The sequence below is a fragment of the Podarcis gaigeae genome (genome assembly GCF_964106915.1).
Source record: "Podarcis gaigeae genome assembly, chromosome: 3".
Classification (NCBI taxonomy): Eukaryota; Metazoa; Chordata; class Lepidosauria; order Squamata; family Lacertidae; genus Podarcis; species Podarcis gaigeae.
Window position 1 is genome coordinate 119,158,972 of NC_139680.1, and position 17,877 is coordinate 119,176,848.

Consider the following 17,877-nt stretch of genomic DNA (forward strand, 5'->3'; position numbering starts at 1 on the left):
GGTCCATGAATAACCAGGCCCTAAGGAAGTCAGACTATCCTCCGCCAGGTCCAGGGCCTTCTTAGTGATGGCTCCGACCTGGTGGAATGCTCTGTCCCATGAGAAGAGGGCCCTTCAGGATTTAACCTCCTTCCGCCGGGCCTGTAAGACAGAGCTATTCTGCCTGGCTTTTAATTTGAATTCAGTCTGATTTTTTATTTCCCTTCTCTTCCCTCCCCCTCCCCTTTTATGAAGATCACCCGCTCTGAGACACCACAGCTAATTCTCCCCCGGCCTCCTCACTGGCCCAAGTAGGACCAATTCAGCCAGCTAGCCCTGGGGAAACCCAGCCAGATGGGCGGGGTACAAATAATAAATTATTATTATTATTACAGTGGTACCTCTGGTTACGTCCGCTTCAGGTTACAGACGCTGCTAACCCAGAAATAGTACCTCGGGTTAAGAACTTTGCTTCAGGATGAGATCAGAAACCAGGCGGCAGTGGCGCGGCGGCAGCAGGAGGTCCCATTAGCTAAAGTGGTGCTTCAGATTAAGAACAGTTTCAGTGTGATGGCCTGGGAGTCTGATTCAGAGGCTGAACCGGAGGAATCCCAGCCTGCACAGGAGTCCCCGCCTCCAGGGCTGGCTGAACTGGGGCAGGGCCTTGATTCTGAAGTGCCTGCACCTGTGCCGGATCCTCAGGAGCAGGCACCAGGTGAATCCACTCTGGCTCCAGAGGTGGTTGAGGACTCAGTGCCTACAGGTGAGTCCAGTAACCCTCCAGCCTCTCCTGAGCTGCAGAGGCTCAGGGCAGAGAGGCAGAGGGAACTGGTTTCTCCCAGGAGGAGTGCTCGCCTTAAGGCCAGGAGAGACGGGTCACCTGGGGGCCGGGACCGCCCCTGGCCTCAGAGAAGATAAAGGCCAGCCAGCCCGGTCCCAGGTTGCGGGAGCAATGTCGTTGAAGAGCTGTTTCGGCCAGCACCCAGTCCTGTTCCCCCAGAGTTCCTGTCCTTGCCCGGCTCCTCGCTTTGGACCCCGCTTCGCCCGTGGAGGACTGTCTGCCGACCCTCGACTCAGGTCCTGGACCTCGCCCCACGGTAACCTCCCCCCGGGACCAGCACATTCAGGTTAAGAAAGGACATCCGGATTGAATTATGTACTTAACCCGAGGTACCACTGTATATTATTATTCTGGAGTCACAAGGACCACCCAAATCCCGGGAGGAAGGGAAGGGCATCCTTGGGCAGATCTCCCTCTTTTCGTCTTCTTGAAAATCTCCCCGGAGCTAATATTGAGCCATAGTGAGGATGACGTTGTGCTTGATGGGTCTGACTCAGCCAGGAGATGTGCAGTTCCTTGCTGTAATTCTCAGTGCAGAGAGAAAGGAGGAGAGTAGAGGTGGGGAATGTTTTTCTACACACCTGGGAAAACTCGTGGTGGCGATCGAGGATTTTTGGTAGCTCCTGCAGACGAACTGCTTGACAAACTGCCAGGGGAAAAACTTTCTGAGCTGAATAACCTAGAAATAACAACAACAATACTTAATGATGCTTTACAGGCAAACACAATGGACTTCAAGGTAGGCCAGCACTCTGACCCCTTATATTACAGAGGTGGGGGTGAGTGTCTGTGACTCAGAGGGGGCTTCACCTGAGCCTACCTGAGGCAAAGTTCATGGCAGAGGTCTGAACCTGGGGTTTCCTAATTTGTCGCCCAGCCTCTTGGCCACCAAATCTCAGGGCAGCTGTCTACCAGCTCCATCTGGTGCGCAGGATGAGACCCTCCCTGCCTGCAGACTGTCGCGCCAGAGTGGTGCATGCTCTGGTTATCTCCCGCTTGGACTACTGCAATGCGCTCTACGTGGGGCTACCTCTGAAGGTGACCCGGAAACTACAACTAATCCAGAATGCGGCAGCTAGACTGGTGACTGGGAGCGGCCGCCGAGACCACATAACACCGGTCTTGAAAGACCTGCATTGGCTCCCAGTACGTTTCTGAGCACAATTCAAAGTGTTGGTACTGACCCTTAAAGCCCTAAACGGCCTCGGTCCAGTATATCTGAAGGAGTGTCTCCTCCCCCATCGTTCTGCCCGGACACTGAGGTCCAGCTCCAAGGGCCTTCTGGTGGTTCCCTCATTGCGAGAAGCAAAGCTACAGGGAACCAGGCAGAGGGCCTTCTCGGTGGTGGCACCCGCCCTGTGGAACACTCTCCCACCAGATGTCAAAGAGATAAACAACTACCTGACATTCAGAAGACATCTGAAGGCAGCCCTGTTCAGGGAAGTTTTTAATATGTGACATTTTAATTTATTTTTAATCTTTGTTGGAAGCCGCCCAGAGTGACTGGGGAGACCCAGCCAGATGGGCGGGGTACAAATAATAAATTATTATTATATTATTATTATTTCTTCGTTTGCTATGGCTGGTATCCAGCCAAGTCATTCTCAGAGAAGGCTTGGTCTGAGTTCACACTGCACCTTTAAAGCACATTCAAAGCAGATTTTTCACCCTCAAAGAATTCTGGGTGCTGTAGTTTATTAAAGGTTGCTTGGAACGGCAGCTCTATGAGGGGTAAACTTCAGTGCCCATAATCCTTTGAGGGAAAGAATGTGCTCTGATACTTTTTTTAAAGGCATTGTGTGTACACAGTCTGACTCTTGACTTATCAAGACCATTAATTTCAAAGGGTCCACTTTACAACATAGCCGGATACTACCCTACATTAATTCTATACGCTGTAAAAATATCTCAAGACTTTTTCCAATTTCCTTCCTCATGAAAAATTACCGGTAATTGCAAGGGTTTTTTTTATTATTAAAAAATCTTAATAATGTAGATTGTTGGTATTCAAGGCTTTGGCAAATTGCCCTTTTTGGAATGATATTTCTTAAACTAAATGTATCTAAAGGGCAAATCTCAAATGAATATATATATATATATATGGCATGGTTTTATTTCTCATACAGACATTGCAGCAAATGTTCACTCATCGCCACCAGTAAATGCAAATGTCTTTTAGATCCTTTTTTCTCAATAATAATGGAACTTACAAGTAGAGAACACTTTTATTTTTTTAAATAAATCTTTATTATTTGTAAAGGGAATATTTGCATGAGTCAGTACTTCATTATCTCTTTGTAGCTGCACTGTAGCTTTGTACTTTTGTCCTTCCAATCTGTGATGCTTTTATGATTTAAATTTTTGATTCTTTTCTGCCCCCCACCTTTGTTATGCTTGCACTATTTTTGTTAATAAATTAGTTAACTGAAAATTTTATTCTACAACTAACTGACATTTATCGGTTCCACTTGCCTAGGCTTTTATTGTTTGCTATGTCACTAATTTTAACTTATGAAAATTATTTTTCCAAAATTGGGGCGGCCGTGGATTTTTGGAAAATATAGCAGTGGAAGATTTTCTAGAAAATGCCCCCCTCCCCAGCACTGGTTAAGTTTGCATTTTACATCTGCAAGGCTGCCATCATCCACATCTGCGAATGTTGTCACCTGTTATATTAGTGACAGCTGGACGATGGTCCGCCAAGGGTTTATTATCCCATTATACATGCCTTGGTAAAAATGAGCACATTGTAATGAACTCTACATGGGGCTTCTCTTGAAGATCATTTGGGGAAATCATTGGGCCCTAAATGCAGTTATTAACCAGTGAAGGTCTCACGGGTCGTGTGACGCTAATGTTTAAAGAGATCTTGGCTGGCTGTGTCTTTGTTTCCCTGCTAAATACAAGGCCCTGCTGAAAGCCCAAGACGTGTCATCAAATCACAGAATTGAACCCCCTGCAAGGCAGGATTCAGAGCTAAAGATCCCTGTTAACCTCTGCTTTAGTTTTTAATGTGTGATATTTTAGTGTATTTTTTGTTTCTATGGAAGCTGCCCAGAGTGGCTGGGGAAACCCAGCCAGATGGACGGGGTACAAATAATAAATTATTATTATTATTATTATTATTATTATTATTATTATTATTATTTACTATTTAAAACCTCTAATGAATTAGAGCTGGACCATAAAGAAGGCTGATCGCTGAAGAATTGATGCTTTTGAATTATGGTGCTGGAGGAGACTCTTGAGAGTCCCATGGACTGCAAGAAGATCAAACCTCTCCATTCGGAAGGAAATCAGCCCTGAGTGCTCACTGGAAGGACAGATCCTGAAGCTGAGGCTCCAAGACTTTGGCCACCTCATGAGAAGAGAAGACTCCCTGGAAAAGACCCTGATGTTGGGAAAGATGGAGGGCGCAAGGAGAAGGGGACAACAGAGAACAAGATGGTGGGACAGTGTTCTCGAAGCTACCAGCATGAGTTTGGCCAAACTGCGGGAGGCAGTGGAAGACAGGAGTGCCTGGCATGCTCTGGTCCAGGGGGTCACGAAGAGTCGGACACGACTAAATGACTAAACAACAACAACTTGGATGCAGGTGAAGACTGTCTCAAAACCCCCTCCACAAGAGTGCTAAATAACATCAGAGTAGTCCTCTCTACCAGCCTTCCAAAGAACATTTTATTAGTTTTATTATTCCCTGGATTTCTGATTCTTCCGCAAGAAACTGTGGCAAGATAATAGCATCATGGAATCATAAAGTTGGAGGGGACCCATCCAAGGGTCATCTAGTCCAACTCCATGCTGCAATGATAACTAAAGGAATGGAGTTGAGAGACGACCTAACCTGGGGAGAAAACAGCAAAGACCTGGTGACGAGAGCACAGCAGAGGTTATATTTTCTGAGAATCCTCCAGAAAAACAATCTCTCAAAGGACCTGTTGATGGCATGTTACCATTGTACTGTGGAGAGTGTATTAACTTATGGTCTGTGTGTGTGGTTTCGGAGCTGCATGGTCCGAGAAAAAACAACGCTGTTCAGGGTTGTAAAGACTGCGGAGAGAATAACTGGGTGCACTCTTCCCACCTTGGGTCAAATCTACGCTTCCAGGTGCCATAAGAAAGCTGCAGAGATAGCGCAGGATAGTGCGCACCCCGGAAATGATCTCTTTCAGCTTCTGCCTTCTGGAAGAAGTTACAGGGTTATAAAGACTGGGACTAGCCGCCTGAGAAACAGTTTCTACCCAAATGCGATTTTGGTTTTAAATGCAGTGTAAGGGACCCGAGTGGTGCTGTGGGTTAAACCACAGAGCCTAGGACTTGCCGATCAGAAGGTTGGCGGTTCGAATCCCTGCGATGGGGTGAGCTCCTGTTGCTCGGTCCCTGCTCCTGCCAACCTAGCAGTTCGAAAGCACTTCAAAGTGCAAGTAGATAAATAGGAACTGCTCTGGCAGGAAGGTAAATGGTGCTTCTGTGCAGTGGCATAGCTTGGGGGGTGCAGGGGGGGCCCGGCCGCACCGGGCGCAACTCCTGGGGTTAGGGGGCGCAAATTACTTGCCTTGCCCCGGGTGCTGACAACCCACGCTACGCCACTGTTTCTGTGCACTGCTCTGGTTCACCAGAAGCGGCTTAGTCCTGCTGGCCACATGAACTGGAAGCTGTACACCAGCTCCCTCGGCCAGGAAAGCGAGATTAGGGCCGCACCCCCGAGTCGTCCATGACTGGACCTAATGGTCAGGGGTACCTTTACTTTTATAGTAGTTTCTATGGGAGTATATTGTATTTAATTATGGGGTATCAGAGTTTTTTGGGGGTTAACCAGGCTGGGATAGCTGGGGTAGCAGGCTTGTGGGTTTTTGAATGTTCAGTGTAAATTTTTTTCAATTTCGTTGTTCCGTATGGGACAGTGACAATAAATATTATCGTATTGTATTGTATCATAAAGACTCTCTGACAGATGGCCATCTGTCTTCTGTTTAAAAGCCTTCAGTGGATAATCCTAGAATTGTAGAGTTGGAGGGAACCCTCTGCCAACCCTCTAGACCAACCCTCTGCAGTGCAGGAGTCACAGCTAAATAATCCTTGGTAGATGGCCATCCAACCTCTGTCTGAAAGGATGATATGGATGACCAGCTGACCAAGTGGTTAGAGCAGCCTTCCCCCTACCTGGCGCCACGCTCGCTGGTGGGAGTCGCAATCCAAGTCATCTGGAGGGCACCAGGTTGGGGAAGGCCGAGTCTGAGACACGGCGTAGGAAATGTAACGATTCAACATTAGAGGCACCTTGTTCCGTCCTCTTCTGGTCTTACTTGGGAGTCTTTGGCAGTGTGGGGACGCTGTCGTAGATCTCATAGCTCTCTGCCCTCACGTACAGGTCCCTTAAGCTATAGTGGAAGCGTCCTTCTGCCTCTATCGCTTCCCTCTCCTCTGTGGAATACTCCTCTTCCTCAAAGAGGACGCGGCTCTCGACAGGGCTTTTCACTGCCTCCTCTTTCTCCTCCTTCTCCACCTCCTCCTCTTCTGGCTCCTCCACTGGAAGAGGAGAAACCTCCTGGAGTTCAGGGTGTAAGGGGGGAAAAGGGAAGGAACTAGTCAGATGTAGCAGAAATGTCTGCAGGGGCAGATAATTTTTTAAAAATGTGTTCTTTGTTCAAATTCCTCCTGTAGGAGCCTGAAATATACTCAGAGTCGCAAAGTGATTTCATGCTCTTTATTCAGCTCATAGTGGTGAGGAGGAATGAATGCAAGTCCCCTCAAAGTATCTGCTTTATATACATTATTTACACAATGGGATGCACATGATTGGCTAATTCCGGAATTCTACTGTAAGCCAATCAGGTTGTGGATTCACTGCTATCTGGAGCATGATTGGGTGGTTCCTGCTAACCAATCATACTGCTGCATTGTTCTGGGACCAATCAGACTGCTGCATTCTGAATCCTATTGTTCTAGGACCAATCAGACTGCTGCCTTTTGGAGCCTATTGTTCTAGGACCAATCAGACTGCTGCCTTTTGGAGCCTATTGTTCTAGGACCAATCAGACTGCTGCAGTTTGGATCCTATTGCATTCAGTACATAACACCCCTCCCCTCTAAGTTCCAGTCCTGCCCGGGAGGTCGCATTCATAGTCCTCAAGGTACGCCGGCGGCCTACGTGTTCGTTGCGGCCTGGGGTGTTCCCTGGCCCGGGGTTCAGGTTCTGGCTCATGTTCCAAGGATGCTGGCTGTGATGGGGCTGTTTGGTCTGGCGCAACCGGCTCGCTCAGTCGTGGTTCTGGTTCTGGTGTCCTTTCGGCCTCACGGGTCCTCTCTGTATTTACTGATTCTGCCTCTCCTGCTTGCCCCTGCTGCTCTATGGGCCTCACTGCCCCACTGTTCCCTTGGGACTCCCCTGACCTGTCCTCCTCCTCCTGGTTTTCTCCCAGGAATCGTCGCCGTATCTGGTCGCAGTGGCGGCGCCAGCATTGTCCCCCATCTGTTGGTTTCTGCTTCCTTCACTGTGCAGCGAAGTGCTTGTCACGAGACAGGTGTTTACATTCCACAGTCAGCGTACTGTTGGGCTTCCCACAGGAAAGGGAGACTGGATGTGGCGTACACTGGTTTTCTGTTTTTCTCGTTTCTCTCTGTGTTTCCGAAGAGAGAGGATGCTTCTCTGCTCGCAGCAGAAGCAAGATGCATGTATGTAATCTCTCAGCTTTGAAGTGTAAATAAAGTAATGTAGAGTATGTGGCACGTACTGCTCATTATTCCACTGCGTAAAAGACTCTGCAAAAACAACAGTTAGCACCTCGTACGACACGGGGCCAGTGACCCTGGTGACTGTGGCGGGTACCCACGCAGGGCCTGCCCCAAAATTCTTTGCGGACACTGGGTCCTGGGCCTCGAAGGTCTGGGGGTTCCTGCCTTCCCCCACCTCATCCTGAGCTCTATCGGGGTGAAGGCGGTCCAATCTGATTGCAAGGCGCCGACCCATTAGTAGTTCAGCGGGGCTCCGGCCAGTCGTTGAGCTGGGGGTGCTGTGCTGTGCTTGAAGGAATGTGGCAAGGCGGTACTCCCAATCCCCTTGTGTCATGCGGCGAAGGGTGTCCTTGGTGGTCCGCACCATGCGTTCTGCTTGGCCATTGGTGGCCAGGTGGAATGGCGCCAAACGGATGTGGCGGATGGCATTCTGCACTGTGAAGGTTTGAAATTCTCCTGACGTAAATGCAGTCCCGTTGTCTGAGACGAGAGTGTCAGGGAGCCCGTGGGTTGCAAACAGCCTGCGTAGTACCCGGATGGCTGCGGACGTAGAAGTGGACGGTACCAGTGCGACTTCCAGCCATTTGGTGTAGGAGTCCACCACTATGAAGAATGTTTTCCCCTGAAAGGGGCCAGCGAAGTCCACATGCAGACGTGACCATGGTGCTCGGGCGGACTCCCAGGACTGGACTGGGGCCCTTGGGGGATCTGGGCGGGATTCTTGGCAGGCCTGCCAGTGTTTGACCCAGGCCTCTATCTCTCCGTCGATCCCCGGCCACCACACGTAACTTCTGGCAAGGGCCTTCATTCTTACTACCCCTGGGTGTGTCTCGTGTAGGGCTGTGAGGACTCTTTTGCGGAGGGGCTGGGGAACAACGACCCTGCTTCCCCATAACAGGCACCCCTTGTGGGCTGACAGTTCATGTTTGCGGGTTGTGTAGCCGGCGAATTCTGGCCCGGGGCTGCTGCTGGGCCATCCCCTCCACACCCAGTCCAGGACCCGGGAGATGACCCTATCTTTCTTGGAATGGTGTGCAACTTCTTGTGCCTGAATGGGGCGGTCGGGAAGCAGCTCCAGGCTCATAACCTCTTGTGCAGGTGCCGGGTTGGGGCCTGTTTCTGGTAGTGGTAGCCTGCTGAGGGCGTCCGCATGGCCCATCGCCTTCCCAGGGCGGTGAATCAGTGCATACTGGTAGCTGGCAAGGAAAATTGACCACCTGAGGACGCGAGGAGACAGCACTTGGGGGGTCTGCTTTTCGGGGGCAAACAAGCCAAGCAACGGTTTGTGGTCAGTCACCACGGTGAAGGGCCGCCCGTACAAGAAATCATGGAATTTTTTTACTCCCTTCACGATTGCCAGACCCTCCTTGTCGATTTGCGAGTAGTTCCGCTCGGTTTCGTTGAGTGTCTGGGAAAAGTATGCCACCGGTACCTCTCTTCCATCCGGGAGTTGGTGTCCCAGGACAGCGCCAATGCCATAGGGCGAGGCGTCGCATGCTAGCACCACCGGCAGCCTCTCGTCAAAGTGTGCCAGGACCGAGTTTGAGACAAGCAAGTCCTTGACTGCCTGGAATGCGGCCTCCTGGCGCTGGCCCCACACCCAAGGAGCCCGCTTGTCCAGAAGTCTGTGTAGGGGCTCCGCTACCGCTGCCTTGTGGGGAAGGAAGGAATGATAAAAGTTCAATAGTCCCAAGAAGGCCTGAAGTTCAGTCTTGTTCTTGGGCGCTGGGGCATCACAAATGGCCCGTACCTTGTCCCCAGTCGGGTGGACCCCTTCTGCGTCCACCATAAATCCCAGAAAGTCCACTTGAGGCACTCCTAGTAGACATTTTTCCCGCTTGACCTTGAGACCCGCCATCTGAAAACGGTGCAGAATGGTGCGGAGGCGGTCCTCAAACTCCTCTGGTGTGGGCCCGGCAATCGACACATCATCGAAGAAGGGGGTGACGCCAGGAATCCCTTTAAGGAGAGAGTCCATTAGATTCTGGAATATGCCTGGTGCCACGCTGACACCAAATTGCAGCCGCTTTACCCTGAACGCTCCTCTGTGCGTCACAATCGTCTGTGCCTCTGCTGTGGCCTCATCTACTGGAAGCTGTTGATATGCTTGGGCCAAGTCCAGCTTGCCAAAAATTTTCGACCCAGCCAGGGTGGCAAGGACATGGCTGACCACTGGCACTGGGTATGCATGGGGCGTGAGGGCCTTGTTTATGGTACATTTGTAGTCTGCGCAGATGCGGACCGAACCATTAGGCTTGACGGGTGTGACGATTGGGGTTTCCCAGGGGGCATTAGGCACCGGCTCCAGCACTCCTTGCTCCACGAGTCGGTCCAATTCCTCGTCTATACGGGGTTTCAGGGCGAACGGGACCCGGCAGGCCTTGAGCCTGACCGGTCGTACTGCGGGGTCAAGCTGTAGAGCAATGGGGGGGCCCATATACTGTCCCAATTTCCCATCGAAAACCCCCGGAAACTCCTTGCATATGGCGTCCACGTCCACTTGTAAGCTCATGTGGTTCACCCCGGTGATGGCTAGCCCCAGTGGTCCAAACCATGCCAATCCCAGTAAGCTAATGTAGGGGCCCTTGACCACAAGCAAGTCCAGTTGCCGCGTCCGCCCTTGGTATTGCACCCTGAAGGTCCCCACCCCCATTGTGGGGACCTTACGTTTCTGGAAGTCCCGGAGGGTGAATGGGGCCGGCCTGAGTTTGGGACCCCCAGTAGGACACAGTTTCCTTAAGGTCCTTGCCGAGATTATGGATAGAGTTGAACCCGTGTCAAGCTCCATGCGGCATGGGGCCCCCTCTATCTGTACCTCTACATAAATTTTCTCTACGTTGGGGTGGGGCAACTGGTATACCTGGAAGTCCGTGAGCTCCGTCGAGTTGCCTTGGTGTGTTGGGCCCCGGGACCTGGGGCTCTTGGATTGGTCATCTGATGCCTGGCGTCGGGTGGCCCGAGCCCGACACACCCGGGCGATGTGTCCCAATTTTCTGCACTGCCTGCACTCTGCGTTGCGGAAACGGCAGGTCCTCCTCTCGTGACTCTCCCCACAGCTTGCGCAGTTCCCTCATTCTCGTCGAGGCAGCTGTGGTATGTGGGCTGCTTGAGTGCGCTGCTGTACTCGGTGCACCTCCTCCCTGTTGGATCCTGAGTCGTCGGTGAGGTCTTCGTGGTGGACCCTCGGTTGGGACAGCTGGCTCGGCCATGCCTCTTGCGTCGACCTCTCGGCAGCTTCCATTGCCAGGGCCTCCTCCAGAGCAACCTGGAACGTTAGGTTCTTCTTAGCGTAGAGGCGTCGTTGCAGCTTCTCATCCTTCAGGCCCCCGACGAGGCGGTCACGAAGCATGTTTTCCAGCTCTGAGAAGTTGCAGAACTGGGCAGCTTGGCGGAGAGAGGTCACAAACCCAGTTATGGTTTCCCCAGGGGCTTGCTGCTTTGCGTAGAAGGCATTTCGACGAGCCACCACTGAGGGCTGTGGCGAAAAGTGCCCCTTCAGCTGTTCCATTATTGTTTTGTATGGAACAGTAGCGACGTCTTCAGGTGCAAGGAGAGCCCGGGCGATTTCAAACGTCTCCTCTCCGCAGACGCTGAAGAATATTGCCCTCTTCTTGGCGTCTTCTTCATCGGTGACCCCCTTGGCTTCTAGGAGGAAGGTGAAACGGGAGGCGTACGCTTCCCAGTCTCCAGATGCTGGGTTGAACAGCGAGAAGCTGCTGTTGGTTGCCATTCTGAGTTCCTTGTGTCCCGGAGCTGAAGCCTGGATACACGGTGCGAGGCAGCGGTGCGGCAGGTGGCGGTGCTGCGGTGCTGTGTGTGGCAGTCAGCTCAGCAGGATCCCATCCTCGTCGCCAGTGAAATATACTCAGAGTCGCAAAGTGATTTCATGCTCTTTATTCAGCTCATAGTGGTGAGGAGGAATGAATGAATGTCCCCTCAAAGTATCTGCTTTATATACATTATTTACACAATGGGATGCACATGATTGGCTAATTCCGGAATTCTACTGTAAGCCAATCAGGTTGTGCATTCACTTCTATCTGGAGCATGATTGGGTGGTTCCTGCTAACCAATCATACTGCTGCATTGTTCTGGGACCAATCAGACTGCTGCATTCTGAATCCTATTGTTCTAGGACCAATCAGACTGCTGCAGTTTGGATCCTATTCAACTCAGTACATAACAGAGCCCAAGGCAGTAAACACACCATGATAACACAACTCTTTAGTTGCACCATCTCCTTCCCCCAAGCAACTCGTTATTGCATTGTTGCTTGCTTTTGTCACCAAAGAATTGTAGAGTTGGAAGGGACCAAGTGAGTGCAGCCTCTTGCAATGCACAAATCTTTTTGCTCGGCACGGGGCTCAAAGCCATGGCCCGAGACTGAGAGTCTATTCCTCTACCAAGTGAGCTGCCCCCCCTCTCTCATCAGAAAATGAAATAAAAAGGAAGGGGAAAGGGGAAAGGGGGAAGGGAGGAAGGGAGAAAGGGAGAAAGGGAGAAAGGGAGAAAGGGAGAAAGGGAGAAAGGGAGAAAGGGAGGAAGGGAGGAAGGGAGGAAGGGAGGAAGGGAGAAAGGGAGAAAGGGAGGAAGGGAGGAAGGGAGGAAGGGAGGAAGGGAGGAAGGGAGGAAGGGAGAAAGGGAGAAAGGGGGGAAGGGGGGAAGGGGGGAAGGGAGGAAGGGAGGAAAGAAGGATGGCAAGGCAAGAAAATGACACATGAAAGGGGGAGAGAGAGAACATAACTAAAACTCTATGGTACCATGAGTAAATTAAAAGGAAAAACACAATCATTTACATTGTCATTCCTTGCAAGCCTTTCCCCACCTGGCCTGGGAAAGCCAGACATTGGCAGGATTGGCAGCGACGGCAGCAGCAGATAGACTCTAATGTTTTATCCTCTTGCTAATTACGCCGCTTCAAAGGGTGCCTGCAACTCCCCTCGCCCAATTCTGGCCCAAAAGCGCCCCCTGCGAAGTCCAACTCATACTCACAGCTTCATCGTCGCTTGGGAAGACGCGGATGCTGAGGTTCTCCAGGACGGCGTAGGATTTGGGTTGTGGTTTCAGGTAGCAAGGAGGCGGGTGCTGGAGAAGGTAGACCAGGGAGAGCCAGCGGTCAAAGACAGGCTCCTCTTCCTTGTTGGTCGCGTGAAACCGAAGGTAATAAGTGCGCCCATTGATCAGCTTGATCTTGATGATCCGCTTCTCCGGGTCGTGAATGGAGATGCGCACATATCTCAGAGGGATGAGCCTGTAGTGGCAGCAGAGGGGGTGCAGAAAGAGAATATTCAGGGCAACTCAGCAGAAGGATGCGGGGAGCCACTGCCTTGTACCTAAGCCAAAAGAACCAATCCATCTAGCTTATCAAGACAAAGAAAGCCCTTCTTGCAGGGCATACTTAACCTGTGGAACTCCCTCCCACAAGGAAGCAGTGATTGCCACCAACTTGGATGGTTTTAAAAGAGGAACACACAAATTCATAGAGGGGAGGGCTATTGTTGGTGACTAGCCAGTGGTGAAGCTGCATGCTCTGAAGAATTGATGCTTTCGAATTATGGTGCTGGAGGAGACTCTTGAGAGTCCCATGGACTGCAAGAAGATCCAACCTCTCCATTCTGAAGGAAATCAGCCCTGAGTGCTCACTGGAAGGACAGATCCTGAAGCTGAGGCTCCAATACTTTGGCCACCTCATGAGAAGAGAAGACTCCCTGGAAAAGACCCTGATGTTGGGAAAGACGGAGGGCACAAGGAGAAGGGGACAACAGAGGACGAGATGGTGGGACAGTGTTCTCGAAGCTACCAGCATGAGTTTGACCAAACTGCGGGAGGCAGTGGAAGACAGGAGTGCCTGGCGTGCTCTGGTCCATGGGGTCACGAAGAGTCGGACATGACTAAACAACTAAGCAACTAAACAACAACAACACAGCAGTATTTGGACGTGATGCCTTAACTTACCTGGTGAGCATTGGTTCCTCTGTGTCCTCACTGGAGACTTGGCCAGCAACAACAGGGCGAGCAACAAACATCAGGGTGGGTAGTGGCAGCTTGATGTTGGTGGAGGCAATGCCAATGATGGCCTCGTTGCACTGGTTGTGCATGAAGATTTGCCGGCCCCTTTTCGTCACCTGGGGTAACAGAAATAATAACAATAGCAACAGCAACAGCAGCAGCAGCAGCAGCAGCAACAACAACAACAACAACAACAACAACAACAACAACAACAACAACAACAACAACATATTATTATTATTATTATTATTTATACCCCGCCCATCTGGCTGGGTTTCCCCAGCCACTCTGGGCAGCTTCCAACAAAACACTACAATACAATAACCTATTAAACATTAAAAGCTTCCCTAAACAGGGCTGCCTTCAGATGTCTTCTAAAAGTTTGGTAGTTGTTGTTCTCTTTGACATCTGGTGGGAGGGCGTTCCACAGGGCGGGTGCCACCACTGAGAAGGCCCTCTGCCTGGTTCCCTGTAACTTGGCTTCTCGCAGCGAGGGAACGGCCAGAAGGCCCTCAGCACTGGATCTCAGCGTCTGGGCAGAATGATGGGGGTGGAGATGCTCCTTCAGGTATACTGGACCGAAGCTGTTTAGGGCTTTAAAGGTCAGCACCAACACTTTGAATTGTGCTGGGAAATGTACTGGGAACCAGTGTAGGTCTTTCAAGACCAAGATTACCATAACCAAGAGTACCATAACTGTTGGAGAAGGTCTTGCCAATAAAACAAAAAAGCTCTCCTAGATTAGACTAGGAGGCTGATCTGTCAGGGACTGGCTGGATGAAGAGAAGTGGTGGACAGCAGCAGCTGGGGAATCCCTAGGGAAGCCTCAAAAGTGTGGGATGTAATCCACTGGGAGCAGTCAAGTGCAGCATTCCTTGTTTTCCTAGAGTGGACATGCAAGCGTAGGTTTGGTCCAGCCAGGCGAAACTTCCTGTTCCTCCTGGCCTGGAGCATCCTTCCTCTTGCACGTGACTAGTAGGTGGATGTGACCTTTCCAGACCTGGTAAAAGGACAAGGCAGGCTGCCACTCTCTCTCTTTTCCATCTTCCGATCAATACGATACGATACTCTTTATTGTCATTGTCCCATACAGAACAATGAGATTGAAAAAATCTACATCAGACATTCAAAACCAACAAACCTGCTATCTCAGCTATCCCAACTTGGTTAACCCCCTAAAAACTCTGATCCCCATTAATTAAATACAATATACTCCCACAGAGACTACCTTACACTGCGTTTAAAACCAAAATCGCATTTGGATAGAAACTGTTTCTCAGGCGGCTAGTCCTAGTCTTTATAACCCTGTACCTTCTTCCAGAAGGCAGAAGCTGAAAGAGATCATTGCCGGGGTGTGCACTATCCTGCGCTATCTCTGCAGGTTTCTTATGGCACCTGGGAGCATAGATTTGATCCAAGGTGGGAAGAGTGCACCCAATTATTCTGTCCGCAGTCTTTACAACCCTGGACAGTGTTGTTTTTCCCCTGACCGTGCAGCTCCCAAACCACACACACAGACCATAAGTTAATACACTCTCAACAGTAAAATGGTAAAATGCCATCAGCAGGTCCTTTGAAAGATTGTTTTTCTGGAGGATTCTCAGAATATATAACCTCAGCTGTGCTCTTGTCACCAGGTCTTTGCTGTTTTCTCCCCAGGTTAGGTCATCTCTCAACTCCATTCCCAGAAATCGAAACACTGAGACCTGTTCCACGCACTTCCCCTCAATAATAAGTGGCTGAATATTCAATTTACATTTCCTAAAGTCCACAATAATCTCTTTTGCTTTCTTTAAGTTAAGTGTTTTTCCTGCACCACTCCCCCAACTGCTCAACTTCCTTCCTATAGGCCGCCTCCCCCTCTCCAGCCGTGATTAAACCAACCACCATTGTATAATCTGCAAACTTAATGATCTTATTACTGGGGTATTTGGGGGCACAGTCAGCTGTATAGAGCGTATATAAAAGCGGGCTCAACACGCACCCCTGCGGCGTTCCCGTATTCATGTTGAGATCCGCAAAGACATGGGAACCTTTTGTCCCGCGAACTTCCAAGACTGCTAACTGCAGTCACTAGGTCAACTCACAGATGGGGTAAACCTGTTTGCATATGGTTGTAACTTTAAGCCTAAAGCCTGCCTTCAGGGATCACGCTGTGGTCTGCCTGATCGTGAGTAAACTTCCTTTTTGTTCCTTATGAATAAGACTGTGGTGTCTTTATTCTTTAAGGAGGGATTCAAGGGGCCTTACAAGGAAAATAGTAGAACACATTTCAAACTGGACAAGCCAGATTGTATTGTGTATTGTGTATCCTCTCCTGCCGCCCTGAACATACCCACAAAAGGAAGCTCAGATCCCAAGGTGTGGTGGTGGGACACTGAGGACACATCAGACGGGGAAGGAAGGGAGGAATGGTTGGATGCTGAAGAGGCAACAGGCTTTCGTTAGCAAGAGGAGCCAGGCGCAGAAAGCAGTTCAGATTCAGCAGATGAAGCAGAGGTGGAGAGGACACAGGCTGCAGAAGCTTGCTGCTCCTACTGTATAAGCTCAACCTTGTCTCCAAGGACACGGAGATCTTTGTAGCAGAACAAAGAACACAGACACACACCCCACATAGTTTGAGGCTGGGAAGGAGACTTGGAGGAAGTAGAAGGCAAAGACCTCCAGTTCTGGCAACTGATTCATAGGGGCCAGTCCTGTCTGTAGGCATTACTACATTGTACACTGTTTCCTTGAATAAAGAGCTAACTTTTCTGCTCGTCTCTGCATCTTGGGTGATGACCTGCATCTGAACCAGCCTTGACATGATTTCTGGGTCAACCTTGACACTTCCATCCTCAGGAGAGACTGCCGTAGGTTCCCAAGGCTTCTTTTACATTTCCCTTTATTGTCCTAGAATCGTAGAACTGTCCAGTCCAACCCCCTGCAACTTGCTTTGACAAGCTATAGGAACAGAGGAAGCTGGCCATTTGTCCATCTAGCACAGTATTGTCTACACTGACAATACCTGGGACCTTCTGCATGCAGGAAAGATGTTCTGCCGCTGAGCCACAGCAAATAGGATGCTGTGTTCCAGAGTTAGTTGAGGTCATTGTAGGTCACCTCTCTGCAGCTCCATTTACCTGGAAAAAGCTGCTCTCGAACATGGCAACAGACCGAAAGTTTGGGTATTCTCCTTTCCCGAGGTATTTCTGCAGAACTGTCTCAATCGGGGACTGGGTCAGAGAAGAGAAGTCAATGTTTTTGTGTGGGCTGTGGAAGAACTTCAAGATGCGGCCACCTGCAAGGGAGATTCCACAGCCTCGGCGTTACATGCAAAAGAGTGCAGTTAATCATAATAATAATAATAATAATAATAATAATAATAATAATAATAATAATTTGTTTATACCCCACCCATCTGGCTGGGCTTCCCCAGCCACTCTGGGTGGCTTCCAACCAAATATTAAAGTACAGTAATGCATCAAACATTAAAAGCTTCCCTAAACAGGGCTGCCTGCAGATGTCTTCTAAAAGTTTGGTAGTTATTCTTCTCTTTGACATCTGGTGGGAGGGCGTTTCACAGGGCGGATGCCACTACCAAGAAGACCCTCTGCCTGGTTCCCTGTAATTTGGCTTTTCACAGAGAGGGAACCGCCAGAAGGCCCTCGGCGCTGGACCTCTGTGTCCGAGTAGAATGATGGAGGTGGAGACGCTCCTTCAGGTATACTGGGCCGAGGCCATTTAGGGCATTAAAGGTCAGCACCAACACTTTGAATTGTGCTCAGAAACGTACTGGGAGCCAGTGTAGGTCTTTCAAGGCCGGTGTTATGTGGTTTCAGCAGTTGCTCCCAGTCACCAGTCGAGCTGCCGCATTCTGGATTAGTTGTAGTTTCCAGGTCACCTTCAAAGGTAGGCCCACATAGAGCGCATTGCAGTAGTCGAAGCGGGAGATAACTAGAGCATGCACCACTCTGGGGAGACAGTCTGTGGGCAGGTAAGGTCTCAGCCTGCGTACCAGGTGGAGCTGGTAGACAGCTGCCCTGGACACAGAATTGTCCTGTGCCTCCATGGACAGCTGTGAGTCCAGAATGACTCCCAGGCTGCGCACCTGGTCCTTCAGGGGCACAGTTACCCCATTCAGGACCAGGGAGTCCTCCACACCTGCCGCCTCCTGTCCCCCGAAAACAGTACTTTTGTCTTGTCAGGATTCAACCTCAATCCGTTAGCCGCCATCCATCCTCCAGCCACCTCCAGACACTCACACAGGGCCTTCACCCTCTTCATTGGTTCTGATTTAAAAGAGTAATCCCATCAAACTGAATGGATCTCAC

At 50.3% G+C, this 17,877-nt stretch overlaps 2 protein-coding genes across 6 annotated transcripts in view; one reads left to right on the plus strand and one right to left on the minus strand.

Annotated features, from left to right (window-relative positions):
• Nucleotides 1-17,877, plus strand: part of ZNF395 (zinc finger protein 395) — a 446,083-nt gene that overhangs the window by 72,678 nt on the left and 355,528 nt on the right. The window lies entirely within an intron of this gene.
• The window catches only part of LOC310841931 (Golgi-associated RAB2 interactor protein 3-like), a 31,030-nt gene that overhangs the window by 3,752 nt on the left and 9,401 nt on the right, over nt 1-17,877 (minus strand). For 2 of the 4 annotated variants that reach the window (XM_083733677.1, XM_083733678.1), the window contains exons 3-7: nt 16,687-16,844; nt 13,511-13,680; nt 12,548-12,806; nt 6,127-6,368; nt 1,402-1,499 (exon numbers count right to left, since the gene is read on the minus strand). In XM_083733677.1, the coding sequence (XP_083589803.1) occupies nt 1,402-1,499; nt 6,127-6,368; nt 12,548-12,806; nt 13,511-13,680; nt 16,687-16,844 (927 nt within the window). Of the gene's footprint in view, nt 1-1,401; nt 1,500-5,983; nt 6,369-12,547; nt 12,807-13,510; nt 13,681-16,686; nt 16,845-17,877 lie in introns of all 4 variants that reach the window. The other 2 variants (XM_083733679.1, XM_083733680.1) reach the window with 2 other exon arrangements.